The 17,035-nt window shown below is 50.0% G+C and overlaps 1 protein-coding gene across 4 annotated transcripts in view; it reads right to left on the reverse strand.

Annotated features, from left to right (window-relative positions):
• Nucleotides 1-5,184: 5,184 nt before the first annotated feature.
• Nucleotides 5,185-17,035, reverse strand: part of CPEB1 (cytoplasmic polyadenylation element binding protein 1) — an 80,453-nt gene continuing 68,602 nt past the window's right edge. For all 4 annotated transcript variants that reach the window (XM_044980840.1, XM_044980838.1, XM_044980841.1 and 1 more), the window contains 4 exons: nucleotides 16,604-16,802; nucleotides 11,943-12,037; nucleotides 9,289-9,369; nucleotides 5,185-6,581 (listed from right to left, as the gene is read on the reverse strand). In XM_044980840.1, the coding sequence (XP_044836775.1) occupies nucleotides 6,471-6,581; nucleotides 9,289-9,369; nucleotides 11,943-12,037; nucleotides 16,604-16,802 (486 nt within the window). In that variant the 3' untranslated portion in view covers nucleotides 5,185-6,470. The remainder of the gene's footprint in view (nucleotides 6,582-9,288; nucleotides 9,370-11,942; nucleotides 12,038-16,603; nucleotides 16,803-17,035) is intronic.

Raw genomic sequence — 17,035 nt, forward strand, 5'->3', positions numbered from 1 at the left:
GTGGATAGAAACTGGCTAGATGGTCGGGCTCAACGGGTAGTGATCAATGGTTCCATGTCTAGTTGGCAGCCGGTATCAAGTGGAGTGCCCCAAGGGTCGGTGCTGGGGCCGGTTTTATTCAGTATCTTCATTAACAATCTGGAGGATGGTGTGGACTGCACCCTTAGCAAGTTTGCAGATGACACTAAACTGGGAGGAGTGGTTGATACACTGGAGGGTAGGGATAGGTTACAGAGGGACCTAGACAAATTAGAGGATTGGGCCAAAAGAAATATGATGAGGTTCAACAAGGACAAGTGCAGAGTCCTGCACTTAGGACGGAAGAATCCCATGCACTGCTACAGACTAGGGACCGAATGGCTGGGCAGCAGTTCTGCAGAAAAGGACCTAGGGGTTACGGTGGACGAAAAGCTGAATATGAGTCAACAGTGTGCCCTTGTTGCCAAGAAGGCTAATGGCATTTTGGGTTGTATAAGTAGGGGCATTTCCAGCAGATCGAGGGATGTGATCATTCCCCTCTACTCAGCACTGCTGAGGCCTCATTTGGAGTACTGTGTCCAGTTTTGGGCCCCACACTACAAGAAGGATGTGGATAAATTGGAGAGAGTCCAGCGGAGGGCAACAAAAATGATTAGGGGGCTGGAGCACATGACTTATGAGGAGAGGCTGAGGGAACTGGGATTGTTTAGTCTGCAGAAGAGAAGAATGAGGGGGGATTTGATAGCTGCTTTCAACTACCTGAAAGGGGTTTCCAAAGAGGATGGATCTAGACTGTTCTCAGTGGTAGAAGATGACAGAACAAGGAGTAATGGTCTCAAGTTGCAGAGGGGGAGGTTTAGGTTGGATATTAGGAAAAACTTTTTCACTAGTAGGGTGGTGAAGAACTGGAATGGGTTACCTAGGGAGGTGGTGGAATCTCCTTCCTTAGAGGTTTTTAAGGTCAGGCTTGACAAAGCCCTGGCTGGGATGATTTAGTTGGGTTTGGTCCTGCTTTGAGCAGGGGGTTGGACTAGATGACCTCCTGAGGTCCCTTCCAACCCTGAGATTCTATGATTCTAAAATGCTGGTTATCTTGAGGGAATCACGATTTGGCCAGTCAGAGTTCTTAGTTTGGGTCAGAGCTGAAAGTGTCCAGATGTGAACAGGCCAAGGTGTGCCATGCAGGCAGATGGGCTGTATTGTCACAGCTGGAGGAGGGCTCTGGGACAGGCACATTCAGGGTAGAGCAGGGGGTGCAAGATTTTTTTTTCTGGGGGGTCAGTTTCAGCTCAGTCAGGGTTAATGACAAAAGCTCCAACTTGTAGCAATGCTTCTCCGTGGGCAGATGCAGCCTGCTCCGGGGCAGTACACACTGGTCTCCTCACAGCAGCAGTCCTGAGGCTGATACCAGCAGAGGTCTGGCAGGTGATGATCTGGGTCAGACCAGGGCTTGGTCCCACCCAAATCCTTTCCCTGCGGAATAGGTGCTGGTGGTTCCAGCAGATGGAGACCAGATCTGCTCTAGAAATTCTGAGGAAGTTCTTGGGCCTGTGCGATACATCAGATCAGACTAGATGATCACAGTGGTCCCTGGTCGCCTTGGAATCTATGACCCATGCAGAGGAGGGGTCAGCAGCAGGAATTGGTACTCTGGCTCATGACTGACTAAGCAGCAGTTCTGCAGAAAAGGACCTGGGGATTCCAGTGGATGAGAAGCTGGATATAAGTCAGCAGTGTGCTCGTTGCCAAGGAGGCTAACGGCATATTGGACTGTATTAGTTGGAGCACTGCCAGCAGATCAAAGGAAGTGATTATTCCCCTCTGTGGCACTGGTGAGGCCACATCTGGAGTATTGCATCCAGTTTTGGTCCCCCCACTACAGAAAGGATGTGGACAAATTGGAGAGAGTCCAGTGGAGGGCAATGAAAATGATTAGGGGGCTGGGGCGCATTATGAGGAGAGGCTGAGGGAACTGCGCTTATTTAGTCCACAGAAGAGAAAAGTGAGGGGGGATTTGATAGCAGCCTTCAACTACCTGAAGGAAGGTTCCAAAGAGTCACTGAAATGGGTTATCTAGGGAGGTGGTGGATTCTCCATCCTAAGAGGTTTTTAAGGCCCAGTTTGACAAATCCCTGACTGGGATGATTTAGTTGGGGTTGGTCCTGCTTTGAGCACGAAGTTGGACTAGATGACCTCCTGAGGTCTCTTCCAACCCTAATCTTCTATGATTCTATGTTATAGCAGGCTGGATACAAACAAGCATGTCAGTTCATATTCACAAATCCAGACTGTCAAACCTAGCACTGAAGACTTAAAACTATGGAGTTGTACAGACCAGGGCACTCTGCTGAGTGGGTAAATGGTGACTAAATGTTTAAGTCTGTATTTGGCATCTGTCTAGCTTGCTTGGTACCATTTATTTTTCCAAGAGCAACTAGGCTTTTTTGTTGTTTTTTTAATTAAAAACTGTTCCTCTCAATTTCTTTACCCAATAAGGCTACCAAGTGAGGTCAATTCTTAGTTTCTTTGAGCATAGCTGTTTCTGCTAGAAAGAGGCCAGGAGAATTTCCAAAAATCATCATTTGGTAATCTGTACGCAAGAATTACTGATTAGGATATCACATCCAATATAATAGGAGACATGTCCATCATAAATGGATAAAGTCTCCTCTTCCACTATTTCCTCCAACAATTATCCTCACCTGATCTATGTACCTTGTACTTTTACCAGACAAGTTCTACCAAGTCAGCATTTGAAAAGACCTGAGACAAGGTGGGTGAAATCTTTTATTGGACCAACTAAACAACTACCTCACCCACCTTGTCCCTCTAATATGCTGGGACAAAAACACTGCAAACATCACAAGATGTTATGCTATGCAAGGTTACAGGCCATCTTTCCCAAGAGAGAGCACATTGATCCAGGATCGTCTTGTCTACCCCCAGCCTTCCTCCATCATGGCAGAGGGACATTTGGCAGGAAATTGTCAGAGGCCAATGTTTGCCAAATGTGTTAGTCTCTGAAGTGCCACAAGGACTCCCCATTGTTTTTCCTTTGGGTGAGCACCCCTCATCCTACCCATCACTCACTGCTGCATTCATGGTTTGAATTGAAATGCAGCTCTGCAAAGAGCTGCAGCTGATCTGTTCTGGCAGCCACAGCACTGGCCCATATGAGGTAGCTCCTGGGTCATGCTCTAGTCATAAGCAGGGAGCAGATTACTCCATGTAAGATGTAGTTAAGGGCCAGTGTGACATTGCACTCCATGTTTATGGAAATATGTTTATGAGTGAATACAATGTAACTGGATTATGCTTTATGCAAAAGGTCTTTTGTAAGGTATCTGTACAGAGCTTATGATCTGAGTATGTTCATCCCATTTGTTTGTGTGTATTTGTCTGGAGTTAAGAAAATAAGAACATTTACATCAGTAATACAAGTGTAAGTGGAAGCCATCAAGGGTGCTTCAGAATCAGTCACCTGTAAATGGCTGTTTACTTGCAAAACTTCTGGGGTACTTCCCCTAGTCTCCATTCTGTGCTGGTCAGCCTTGGGTCTCAGGACATGTGACCCTGTCACATGATACTGGAATTCATTTTAAACCTGTTGCTTTTACATTTAGAAGGGGTGGGAAGCCAAAGAGACAAAAGGATTCCCGCTGACAGAACAGTTGCTCTGTCTCTGACACTTAAATGGCTGCACTTAAACCCTCTTTCCCTGCTTCCACACCACCTTGGGCCAAAGCTATAAAGGGATGGAACAGAAGGGGGCTGCTAGTCATGAGAAATCCCCGAGTTACCACCTGAGCTGGAACTAACAACTGTACCAGGGAAAGGATTGGGCCCAGATTAGTGAGGAGTCTAGTCTGTGAAAGCATCTTATCGGAACATCTGATGGTGAGATTTAGTAGTCATCTTTTTGATGCATTAGGCTTAGACTTGCATGTTTTGTTTTATTTTGCTTGGTAACTTTGTTCTATTCTATGACCACTTAAATCCTACTTTTTATACTGAATAAAATCACTTTATTAACCCAGAGTAAGTGATTAATACCTGGGGCAGCAAACAGCTGTGCATCTCTATCAGTGTTATAGAGGGCAGATTTATGAGTTTACACTGTAACTTTTTACAGAGTAAAACTGATTTGGGGTTTGGATCTCATTGGGAGCTGGGTGTCTGGGTGCTGGAGACGGAGTACTTGCTGAACTGTTTTCAGTTAAGTCTGCAGCTTTGGGGGTATGGTTCAGACCCTGGGTCTGTGCTGCAGCAGACTAGCATGTCTGGCTCAACAAGGTAGGGTTCTGGAGTCCCAAGCTGGCAAAGAAAACCAGCTCAGATGTAGTTTCAGCACATCAGGTAACAGTCCCAAGAGGGTGTCTGACTGAACCCATCAAATTGGTGAAGGGAAGCATGGCTGGCATAGCAGCCTTGTGACTTGCAATGGACGGCCACAGAGGAAAGACAGCTTCAGGGCCCAGCTAGTCAGCTGGGCCCTGTGGGGAGGAATGCGGAGTGAATGCCTACCCATATCCTTCCCCAGCTGTTCTGGGACCCACTTGTAGACTCAGGAGTCTGTTTTGTGTAAGGACAGGAAAGAGCAAGCGATCAAAGCTCCTAAGGCCTGGGCTGCACTCAGAACAGTAAAGCATCTGCTAATTGAGTTGTGTGGAAAAAAAACCTCAGGTTACATCCTCACGAAAGGACTGCAGCAGCACAGGTAGTGCTGTGGTGTAAATGCTTGCTACCACAACCAAAGGGTTCCTCTCCCCCCTCCCCCCCCCAATCACTGAAATACAGTTGTGCTCTGAAGAGGCAGTAGCTAGGTCAACAGAAGACTTTATCCACCTAGCAGCATCTACACTGGTGGTTAGTCAGCTCAACTACTTCTCTCAGTATGTGCAAGTCTCACACCATGGGAGACATAGCTAGGCCGACAAGCCCTAGGTCTGGGCTAGACTATTATGCTGTTGTACTAGTAGTAGGCAATGTATAGTAGTGTAGCTTAGCTGAACCAGAATAAGCTATTCTGGTAGAAGCACCTACACCAGTAACAGCCCACAGTCAGTTTTCCTACTACTTCAGTGCAGACAAGGCCTTAGTTCCTGTGCCCAGAACTACTGTTCAACAGGGAAGTTTCCCCAGTGCTCTCCCATGCAGCTCCTTCCACCTCCCTGCACATCCCCATTAAAGAGAGAGACTAAGAACTGCTGCAACGTGTTTATTATGTGCCAAAAACTACACCACAGCTTACTCCACACATCTGTAGGAGAGTGCAGTCTTGCCTGCATATACTACAATGAGGTAGAGACTTCACACACAGCTTCACAAAAACCCCACAAAGAGCAGCTGGGATATACAACATCAGCTCAGCAGGAAAAAGGGAAAAAAGTATGACACTGGTTCTTTGGCACACAGCTTCCAATAGAGGGGAAAGTAAAAAATAAATTATAAAGTTCTCAAATCCCAGCAGCATTCAGTTGACTGCACTGTTGCTTTTTACATTTCTTAAACAAAGGGAAAGGTACTTGTCCCCTCTAAGAGAAAGGGCTCCTATGAACCTTTGTCTGCCCACCAAGACGCAGCCCTTTTAGCTCAGTTACAAAAGAAAATTAAGTCCTGTGACTGTGATTAAAAACCTATCAACCCCCCTTAAGTGCAACTTAAAAAAGTGCAACAAACTATTTAAAACTATATACAGCAGCTCAGAGATCGTTTATCCGGTCCAGTTTCAAATCCAAAAATCCTGTCCTTTTCTTGTTGCAAACCCCTTGATTCACAACTGTGAAACTTGTCTTCTAACCAGCAGCCCCAGACACAAATTGCAATAATGTTAAAAGCTGCCAGGAAAGAAAAATTCTTGTTTCAAACGACTTAAAAACCGTTTTAAGAGTGTAAAAAGGAACTGGTAAAAACCCTCGAGCGTAAAATATGAAATATGATTTGGTTTAAATGAAGAGCAAAGTCTCCTTTGTTGTTACAGTAAAAAACGCCAGCTGAACATTCAGTTTATGCCGTTCAGATGGGGGTTAAATGAATGGAAAGGCACTGTATGGCAACTGCAAAAAAATGGAGCCAATGAGACCTGCATTATTACCATCAGTATTGCAAGGAATGTAAAAAAGCGCCTTTAATAAATAAAAAACCTAGGTGAAGGCATCTGCATAGACACCTTCTCAAAACATGGCCCTTTTTGCTTCTTGTCAGCAAACGAGGAACCAAAGTCTGGGAACTGCAGAATTGTTTGAGGGGGCCCTCCCCCCTCAAAAAACCCCCAAACAAAACCCGACAAAATTCACTGTGCATTAGTGCAGAAACAAATAAAGACCAGCAAGTGCAAACGTGAATGTAAGATTTCCCCATTAGTCCTCAGGAAGCGCGTTCCCAGTCTGGGTCTGGCACTGGCAGGCACGCTCGTGCTCTCTCCACTTGGCAGGTTAACAAAAGAACTTTCTCCTGTAACTGCGGCAGCTCCTGGTGCATCTGCTGCCTCTCTAGCTGGAGTCTCTGTTCTTCTGGTTGCGCATCAGTGGGCGGTGGTGACGCAGGACCTCCATGGAATGTTGCCAGTGCCAGCAGGAGCGACAGAAGTACTTGAAGCAGACCTGCGGGGAGAAACAGGCAGGGATTACTGAAGGGGTTCACAGCAGAGCTGGGGGGGGAGAACTGCTGCAAGCAGCTGAGTCTCTTGAAAGAAGGAGAGACTGGTTCATGGGATAAGCCATCTTGCCTCTAGCAACCAGTTAATTGGAGCATGCCAGGAGTGATCCAGCATCCACATTCATCTCTTTGGTGTCAATAGACAAGGCCTTTGCTCCTGAAGGAATTCAGTCTCTGCTCAATCCATGCTCTGAGTTTCAGAGGGGTCACAGCCAGAGGCAGGGTGAAAGTAACTTAAAGGACTTACTGGTATGCCGGAGTCCTGAGCAGGGGGCATGGCCTCAACCAGAAGAGGAGGGGCCTTTCAAGATTTAAAGGCCCTGGGGGGTCCAGCTGTGGCTGGGAGCCCCAGGGCCTTTAAATCACTCCAGAGCTACCAGCTGTAGAGGCAGCTGGGAGCCCTGGGACACGTTAAAGGGCCCAGGGCTCCGGCCGCTGCGGGGGGAGCTCTGGGCCTTTTAAATCACCATGGGATCCCGGCTGCTGGAGCTCCCGTGGTGATTTAAAGGGCCTGGGGCTCCCCTGCAGCAGCTGGAGCCCCAGGCCCTTTAAATCACCACTGCAGAAGCCAGTCCAATCTGGTACAGTGTACTGCTCTTGCCAGTATGCCGTACTGGACTGTACCGGCTTACTTTCACCTCTGGCGAGAGGGAATGTTGTGATGCTGCCTCAGTATGTGTGTAGCGAGGGGACATCAGTCTCCAGGGTCATTACGCTGGCCCCTTGCACTGGTAGTATTTAAATGAGGGTTTAAAGCAGGGGTCTCAAACTCAATGTACCTTTGGACCAGTGCCAGTCCTCAAATCCTCCCAGCGGACCAATAATGTCACTCATGCTGCCCAGAACCTGCCCCCCAAAACTCCACCCCCCACCTGCTTAAGGCTCTGGGAGGGAGTTGGGCAGGGTGCGGTGCTTACCTGGGGCTCCAAGGTGGGGCGGGCATGGGGCCTCTGCCCGCTGCTGCCCCCAGCACTGCCCCTGCAGCTTCCCATTGGCTGCAGGGGTGCTCAGGGCAGCGGCAGCATGGAGAGGCAAAGCCCTGCCCTGGGGCCACAGGGAGGGGCCAGCAGAAACATGGAGCAAGCAGGCAGACACCACTCAGCTCTGCTGTGCTGCTGGGCCCCAAGGCCATTTTAAATGGCCTGGGGAGTGCCTGGGGGTGGCAGGTGGGGCCAAGAGAGACCTGGCCCCAAAACTGCTGGAGCTCCGCAGGCCACATTGGGGAGGTTCCGGCCTGCGAGTTGGAGACCCCTGGTTTAAAGTGAAGACTTAAAAAAGCCAGTCTTCTCCCTGGTCAGGAAACCTTTACATCTCAGAGGTGTATTACTTTGAGGGGGGGGCTACAGTTAAACTGCTGAGTTCAGCTTTCCTGAGCAGTTAGTTCCATTCCCTAATGAAATCAGCCCCCTTTCAATAAAAGGAAATAAAAAAAGTTTGGAATAGAGAAGCTCATCTGAGTGCACTCCTTAATTCTGGGGTGCAAAGCACCTCCAAGCACCCAGTTGCCTACATCCATGGACTGCAGCTTGCAGCACAGGCCACGCTTATTTCATAGTGGTACAGTAGGTGTTAGTGACCACATGTTCGCATTCACAACCAGGTGTTGCACAAGGCTTGTAGATCAGTGTTTCTAGACTATGGTTTCCTCTCCTAGGGAGCTCAAGGCAGCTTGATCCCCATTCTACCACACGCAAGTTGTTCCTTCCAGGGGAGTACTAGCATCCCAATCAAACAGTGGAATGAACCATGTTTTTGGACAAAACCACAAATTTGTCACCACTCAGTTTAGGTTAGTGGTGGCACCTGGCTGCTGGATCCCCCCGATGAAGGGTCCAGAAGACACTCCCTGGCTGAGCTTGTTTCAATCTGGAAACATTTCAGTCTGTGCAATTATGAAAGGGCCTCAAGACACCGAGCACAGAGTAAGCCCTGCATTAAGGCTCCTCTGTTCCTACCTTGCTTCTTGCCTCCAGACCGCACTTCAATACAGATACGGTTTTAGCCCTCACATGCAGGTAGCTTACGTCTGTTTCTAGCCCCGGTGGCTTGCATATCAGACCTCAAATACACCACTGACTTAGCTCAGCAGGGCCATTTTATCTGGCTCAGAGCCAGATGCAGCAGGCTGTAGGGCTCCAGTCTGCAGTCCCTGGCTACCTGCAGACCAGATGCTCCCAGGACTTGGTGTTAAGTGGGCATGATCACACTGTGCAATCGTCAAACAGTTATTGCCTCCACCCAAGGCCAGTAACGCGTTCCTCATTTTGCATGAAAAAAATCACAAAAGATGGCACCTTGCCTGCCCCAATGTGCTGTACCAAGGGGCTGTCCTGCCCTTAAGTGCATATTCATCCCCATCCCTGAGCCCTGGCTAGTGTCCTTATAGCTATGCAGGCTGGTAAGGCATCTGGATCCCCCAGGGGGGTTGTCTGAGGCACCTGGCCAGGAGCGAGAGATAACAAGCATTCCCAGTGCCAATGCACATTCTGTGGCAGACCTCTAAACGCCAAGCATGCTAGCACCCTCTGTGTACCCCAGGAGCTGTGGGGGCAAACCCTGATCTACTCAAGGACATGCTGCATGTGAAGTTCCTGCTCCTGGATTGAGCACAGCTAGCTGGTAAGGTATGATCCCCACCAAATTCAGAGTTACCTGATCTCTGCAGAAGAAGGGACCTGGCTGGGCACTGCAGACTTGACACATGGAATCTTCTAGATATGGGTCAATCTGAACCTGCACAAGGGCAAGGAGAGTCAATCAGGCTGAAGTCAGGACACTGGGCAGGTCAGACCATGTCAGGAGCAGCACTGCTCTGGCTGCAGCTTGCACCTGGCTGGACATGTCTGCAGCGAGGGTGACTGTTTAGGTAATGCTGTGCTTGGAGGAGGTTACATGCACTGTGGGACAATGTGATTGGTGGGGCTCCAGTTCTCAGTACTATTTCCAGACAAGCTCAGACCAGGTGTGGTGAGAGCTTGGCCTCAGCAAACAGGCCACCCAAGTTTCACTCTGGGGACCCCAGAGTGATCAAAGAAATAACTGTCACTTGTCCAGAAGCCCACCTAGGCCGGACTGGGGCAGACAATCCAGGAGCAGCGGCTCCCTTACAGAGGGTACCTAACCAGCTGCACCAGGGGGCTGGAGTCGCCCATCCCTGGGCAGAGCTAAAGGGCCCAAACCACTGTGTGTTGATGGCCCCAGGGACAAGCTGAAGAAGTTTCAAACAGCTCAGAACCTGGCAAGCTTTTGACCTTCAGAGAGGCCAGTAACAATCAGGCTCAGGTGACACAGCGAAGGCCCATCCTGTAACACAAGGTAATAGGTAATAATGGTAATAATTGGAGATATACCAATCTCCTAGAACTGGAAGGGACCTTGAAAGGTCATCAAGTCCAGCCCCCTGCCTTCACTAGCAGGACCAATTTTTGACCCACATCCCTAAGCGGCCCCCTCAAGGATTGAACTCACAACCCTGGGTTTAGCAGGCCAATGCTCCCTTGGGGGGAGGGATAGCTCCGTGGTTTGAGCATTGGCCTGCTAAACCCAGGGTTGTGAGTTCAATCCTTGAGGGGGCCGCTTAGGGATGTGGGTCAAAAATTGGTCCTGCTAGTGAAGGCAGGGGGCTGGACTTGATGACCTTTCAAGGTCCCTTCCAGTTCTAGGAGATATACCAATCTCCAATTATTACCTAACACAAGCTGGGGGTGGGATTCCCAGACTGCTGTGTGGAGTGTCCCAGAAACTCCATTTATAGGGGACAAAGCCTCCATCTTCCTCTGCAACCTCTGCCCAAGTCAGTGGGCCTGTCCCAAGAGGTCAGGGAAGATCTGGCTGGTACCCACTGCACTCAGTGCCCATGTACCAGGCTGCCCCTGAGAGCAGGTATGTCCTACTCCAATGCTTTCAGACCACAGCAGCTTTGCTGTTGCTGCCCAAAGGTCTCTGGAGATGCTTGCTCCCCAGGCCATGGGTAGTGGCTGCTCTAGTGCAGGGTCATGATGGATACTTGGTGCCTGCAGAGGGGGAATCTGCCTGGTCACCCAGCTAAGGTTCACCACTCACCCCAGGGACAAGAGGCCAGATGAGCCTTGAGGGTACATGCCACGCTGCAGCAGTGTGGATGGCACTGGAGGATAGGCTGTGCTTGCCTCCCAACACAGGTGTCATTTAAGAGGGGGCAGGAGGCCCCATGCATGTGCCCTGGGCACATCAGGGGCACCTCTGGAGGCAAGGCAGACTACAGCTGTTTGAGTGGGGAAACCTCTTGGGCCAACACTGGCCCATGGGCCCCAGTGAGGCCTGGAGGCCATCAATCCCAGCTGCAGGGTCCCTTCCCCACACCAGGAAGCTTTTGCTTGTCCCTGGGCCAGAGCTCTTGGCACAGGCATGGGCTGAGCAGCACTACTGTCTAACAGGAGGCAGGGTGACAGCCTGAGGGAGTGGGGAAAGACTGCCTAGCACCCCACCTGCCAAACTCGCCCAGCTCCTGGAGACAGTTACCAGCACCCACCCACAGCAGGGCAGCTGGTAGTCCCACTTCCCCCACGCTGATTGAGTGAGCAACCTGGGTCCCTGCAGTTAGAACCAGCCCCACAGTAGTTTTCCCACTCAAGAGGGATTCCCAGGGATAGACACAGGGACAGCATTTCTGGTGTTTGCTCTCTGGCCTCATGGTTATTTGCTCTCTTGCTAGCACTCCTGAAGGGGCTTCTCTGGAGCAGCACTGACGGGGCATTTCCAGGAGCATGGCCTCTCAGACATCTCCCCGCAGCATTCCTGGCACTGGCAGACGTACTGGTCTCATCTGCCTCCAGCTGGAAATCTCAGGGCTAGTAATTAGGCAGGGTAACCCTGACCTAACTTCAACCACTTAGTGAAGACAGCCCAAGGCTTGTACTGGAGCTGGAGCACTGACCAACACCTCCGGAGTTGTGCTGGAGTGCAGACACTGCCAGCCACAAGGAGCCCTTCAGGAGCGGAGCCTGACAGCAGAGGGCCCAGTGTCAGTGTTCCCAGCACGCTTAGGGTATGGATGACCCCTGATGGTGCAGTCACAGCTACATCCTGTAGCCTAAAAGCAACTCCTGTAGTCTAAAAGTAACTAAGACTGGACTGACTACAGCATGGAGGTGGCAGTGTCCGTTTGGTTTCCTCTGCAAACAGAGGGCCTGAGGCTGGGCCATAGGAAGCCAGCAGACTAATGGTATTCAGACAGAGCACCCAGGAGGTAGAGCCTGGTGCCATTTGCCACACCAGGCCAGGTGCCAGGCAGCCCTAGTAGAGCCTCTCCTACTGACCCCACTTACCTTTTTAGTGAACTTGGTGGTTTTGATCTCCACGAATGCAGCGCTGACTGCCTTCAGGTAACTGCGCTGGTTGTTAAAGGTAACACGGCCAGATCCTGAAATGAGCCAGACCATTAGTGCAACACCAAGAGGAAACTAAGCAGAGGCTGGGAGAGAACCTGCAGGGTGAGCTGCCACCAAGCTAACCCCAGAACCACCCCAAGAACTGAACTGCAGCATCTCCAGGCTCTGCTCTTTCAGGCCCAAGGAAAAGCCACCACGGCAGCAGGCCTAATTCTCCTAGTATGAGGCAATCAGAGCATGTTCCATCAGAAGAACATCAAGGCTTTGTGGCTATGCCTCCCCCTCTCCCAAACTCATGGGAACACATGGAAGCACAGCATAGGCATTCAATGTGGTTTATGGTAAAGTCCGTTCCAGTGTTGGTTCTGCAGGGAGGATACATTGGGTACACTGCCTGCTTGGGGGCAGAAGCAGACCAGTCACTGGCAGTCAGGATACCCTGCCTCCTGGAGTTCCTTCCAGTTGAGACAGTTTCTGCAGCCACAATCATTCATGTCTATTTTCCTAAACTAGGTGCATTAACCATGCATGGGCTTGGAAGGGTTTGTTATCAGTAAAAGTCAACAATTTCACTGTACGCACAAACTGAGGAAATAATGTTTCCAATGATAACCATGATTTACAGACAGGCACAATAAGGAACAGTTTGAGAATGAGTTTGATTTAAGGGTATTTACACTATGTTTTGACAAGTGACGTTGACAATTCTAAAGCTTTAACTTTTGAATCTCAGCATCTGTTAGTAGTTTGACCCCTCCATATCCCACAATTGTGGGAATTTAAAATTGGTAAATGCCCATCACTATTTCTATCAAAAAAAATAAAAATAAAAATCAAGTCCTGCCAAGCCTAACTGTACTCAGAAAATTTCTACTGCAAAGCAGGGCAAGTTCTACCTAGTGACAAACCCAAATACTTCAATGTCAAGTTTTCATCTATGCTGGATGATCCATTTGTCTCCAGAGTGGGTCAGATCCATGAAGAAAGTTCAGACATACACGGATATATTTCCCCAGTCTTTGAGCTCAGGTCCATGGATCCATTACAATGGGATTTTCATAGCTTGCCTCTAGGGTAGGAAGCAGGATGATCCAAAACAAGGGGTTTTTCTATGCAAGTCTCCATGGATGCACTAAGGCAAGGACCAGTGTTCTGCCAAAAAGTACATGATGTTGGCAAAAACTGGATGACCAACATGCAGAACTTGGTGAACGTATCTACTGATGGTTGTGTGGCTGTTTAGCAGATCTCAATCCATGAGACTTTGCTATGGATAGGAGTTGTCCAAGCAAAATGGTAAAGCACTATGGGCCATGGCCATACAAGATCAGAATTCCCAGTAGGCGCACCACAGACTGGCCTTCTGTTTGTGACACCAACTTGTTTTTCATTGTAGGCATCTCCATCTTCTATGCATGTTCTTTGAGAAGAGTGCTTGTACTTGCAGGCCTGAGATGAGGATGAATCCTGTAACCAAATTCCCTTGGTACCACATTTGTCCTGAATCCAAGATCAGTGGGATGGTTCCTGGAGTCTTTGCTTCAGGTTTCCTCCATACAGAACCCTGATCAGAAACTCTGTCCATGACCAGCAAAGTGAATTTTCTTCTTCCCTAAAGCCAGTGTTACTGCCACTAGGATGCTGGGGAGAGAGTCCCTGGGAGCACATGCACGATCAAATGGTAGTGATCAAAGTTAAGAAAAGGTGGCTTCCATTGGTCTGCAAAACAGAAGTTGTCAGAGGATGGTAAAATGGGAACGCCCTGAAGACAAGCTTCCATTAGGAACTTAGATGTTTCAGACAGGGTCCTGTTCTACTTCTCTGATGTGCAGAGGCTCGGAACAGCATTGGAAGTGGGTTGTAATGCTCTGATCTGAGGTCTACAATAGCTGATTTCGTTCATGTTGCGATGTTTCCACGGGTTCTTGAGACGGGCTGGGACAAAGCTGGCTCTGAAATTCTTGCCTAGACCCAGTGAGTGCCTCCTCTGGACAGTGAGCACAGACCTCATTTGATCAATGCTATAGGTAGGCTTTTTGCTGTCAAAGAGATTGGCATCAGAGGGCAGCTACTGACCTGGCACTTGTTCTAGTTAACACTTGTAAATAGGTATTTTCTCCTGTTGTACTTGACAGATAGCTCCAGCTTGCCATGTGACCTGAATTCCTCTATGCATCTGGCAGGAGTTAGGATTAGAAATTGCCTTTTCTGATTACTCTGAATAGCCTCAGTTTTCTATAACACTTCCCATTGTATCACTAAGATAGGAGTTCCCAGCTGCCTGAGCCTCTGATCAAAGGACCAAAGCCCAGTATATCAGCATGAAACTGATCTGAATCCCACTTTTGCCATAAAGACCCTCCTCGGGCCATGTGATTTATAGGTTGAGAGGGGGCCCATACACCCATGGTAGCACTGCTTGTGAGAGCATGCAGGAGCCCAAAGAGGGGGCAGATGACAGCTCACATGCTGGAAGGAAGGGGCTAAGATGAGACCTGTCAGGATTTGGCTGCCTGTGAAAGGCCAGTAAAGCAAGGAGGCGACTTTCAGGTATGAGTCCATGAAACTAGGTACATGTCTCTGGTGGTGATCCCAGGACAAGCTGACTGGTGCATACTGAGAATCCTGCAGTTCCTACAGAATGCAACCTGGGGGTGGAAGAAATGGTAGGCCTAGCAGCCCTTTACTGCCTGCTGGTTCCTCCACATCCAAGCTGCTACTCACCCAATTGCCATGTGCTGGGGTAGGAGGTGGAGGTTGTGGTGAGGCATAGCAACCTGAAACAGAAGCTGGAGAAAGCCAGGACTCTAAGGTACTGTGCCCCACACTGGCAGCTGGGAACAGCCCAACACTTCCCAGTCTTAGGAATGGCAGGAAATCCCTATCCCAATCCTGCAGTCTGGGAAGGTGTGTGAGGACTGAAAGCTCTCTCCTCCAGCGCAGCTGCAGACTCCAGGTATAGTTCACAATACTCCTTACACTCTTGCTCAGTCATCCCTGGTTTTTTTAAACTATTTTACTACTTGATTTTCAAACTCTGGCTACTGGCCCTTCTCCCCATGGGAAGAATTCCCTGTGTCCCTGCACACCTAGCACAAGCAGCAGGTCCACACGTGGTCTTTTCTGCATCAATCTGCCCTGCTGCACCCCATGAAGGTGGGAATCCAGCCCTGGTTTGATCACACATTTCCCCTTTGGGAATTGTTCCCCTGTGAAGCTGGATTATGGGGACAAAGACTGGGCTTGGTTTGTGCCAAAAAACTTCCCATGGCTAGTGATCTCAGAGGCTGGAGGCTTAGTCTCCCCTTCCCCACATGTGCCAGCCGTGGCAGGGTATCCAGGCAAGGCGCCACAGAAGCTCAACACCTCTATGCACAGGATCCACAGAGACAGGTAGGGCTGTTTCCCCATGGAGGTCTCAGTCAGATGCGAGCAGGGATCTGAGGGGGGCTGTCCGAGGGAGGGAGCTGGGTGTGAAGGCACCTTACTGCACTGGCAGCATCATCAGGTGCTTTCCAGCCATGATCTGCAGGGAAGAGGGAGTGGCTGAGCTCTGCAGTCAGAGGTGCAGATACTGGTGTGAGTGATAGGGATTCACGTTCCATCTTCCACCTGCCATGCTGCCCTTCTGGCATCACTCCCCTCCTGGAGGTGGAGCTGCCTGCCCTGGAGTCAGTTCTATTCCAACCCTGCCTCCTTTCCTGCCCAGGGCAGGGGAGCATACTGTGTCCTAGCCACAGAGCTGTCTAGGCTCCCCAGCAATATGGGGAGCAGAAGACAGACTTCCTTTGGCCTCACGTTCTCGTCAGCCTCACTCCGAGTCTGACATGGCACCAGCCGCTGCCAACATCTTTGCAGCAGGAGCAGAACTGAAGGGACCATCTCCCAAAGGGCAAACATAGCCCCAGTACTCAGCTGCAAACAGGCAGTGTAACCAGCTGTTGGAATGTCTGGAACTACAGCAGGGAGGACAGCGGGAGGCTAGAGGGAACATCAGGAGATGGGGCATTCGACAGCCAGCCAGGACTGGTTCTACCCCCAGCAGCCTACAGTGCCCATTGTAATAGCACTGTGGACCTCAGCCCAAAGAAGTGCCTTTTCAGGGGATATAGGCCCCTGGGGCTAATAGCACAATTCATTCCAGTCAGCCCTAAGCAGCCTCAAGCAAGTGCTAATTAGAGAATGACTCATCCACTGTGGTGGAAGAGCTGAGATTAGTTCCAGGAAGCAGAGGAGTGAAGTAAGTGCTGTGACACCCTCCCTCCCAGGGAAGAGGGACAGACTGTTTAGAACAGCCCTTTTGGTAGGGGCCACAGGCCTGTCATGGGTCCCACCAGCTTTCCTAGCTGCACACCTGACTGTGGTAACTGAGCTGCACTCAGTCATTCACACACTGCCAGGACTCTGCCCTGGGAAACCAGATGGCCTTTTTCACCTTCTTCCCTTCTGCAGCACACTCCAGCCACTGGGGCAAGGGTGCTCCTTGTTTGCAGAGTGGCTGGTCTGCTCTCTGCCCCTCAGAGTGGACAGGGCCCTGCCAGAAGCGTCAAGAGGATGTTTACATGCAGCCCTAGGAGATGAAGGGCTCTGACACTTACCAATAGGATACTTGTGCTTGTCCGTGTCAATACCAGCATAGACCACCCCTCCGAACAGGTCATTCATGATGGCTGCTAGAGCCTCTGCATTCAACATCCCATGCAGGGCCCCCACGAAGACCGTCTTACTGGGATCAAGCCGCTGAGATGGGCTTCGCACGAAATTGCTGTCTGCCAGGACCCAGGGGATCACCTGCACCTGGAAGCACCCATGAGCAGGTAAGTCACCTGTGAGCTAGAGCCTGGCAAGCTAAAACCTGGGGCTGCCCAATACTAATCTCAATGGATTACTGAAGTCCATTGCAGACAGACTCTGGCCCCTCAGAAGCCTTGTCACTCTGACCTCATAGCAGGGCCCTGCCCACCCATCGCCTGCTGCCTTTGGAGTCCAGAGTTCCCTGCATGGTGTGGATCTTGCCCATGACAAGCTAC

Source organism: Mauremys mutica, chromosome 11, assembly GCF_020497125.1.
Source record: "Mauremys mutica isolate MM-2020 ecotype Southern chromosome 11, ASM2049712v1, whole genome shotgun sequence".
NCBI lineage: Eukaryota > Metazoa > Chordata > Testudines > Geoemydidae > Mauremys > Mauremys mutica.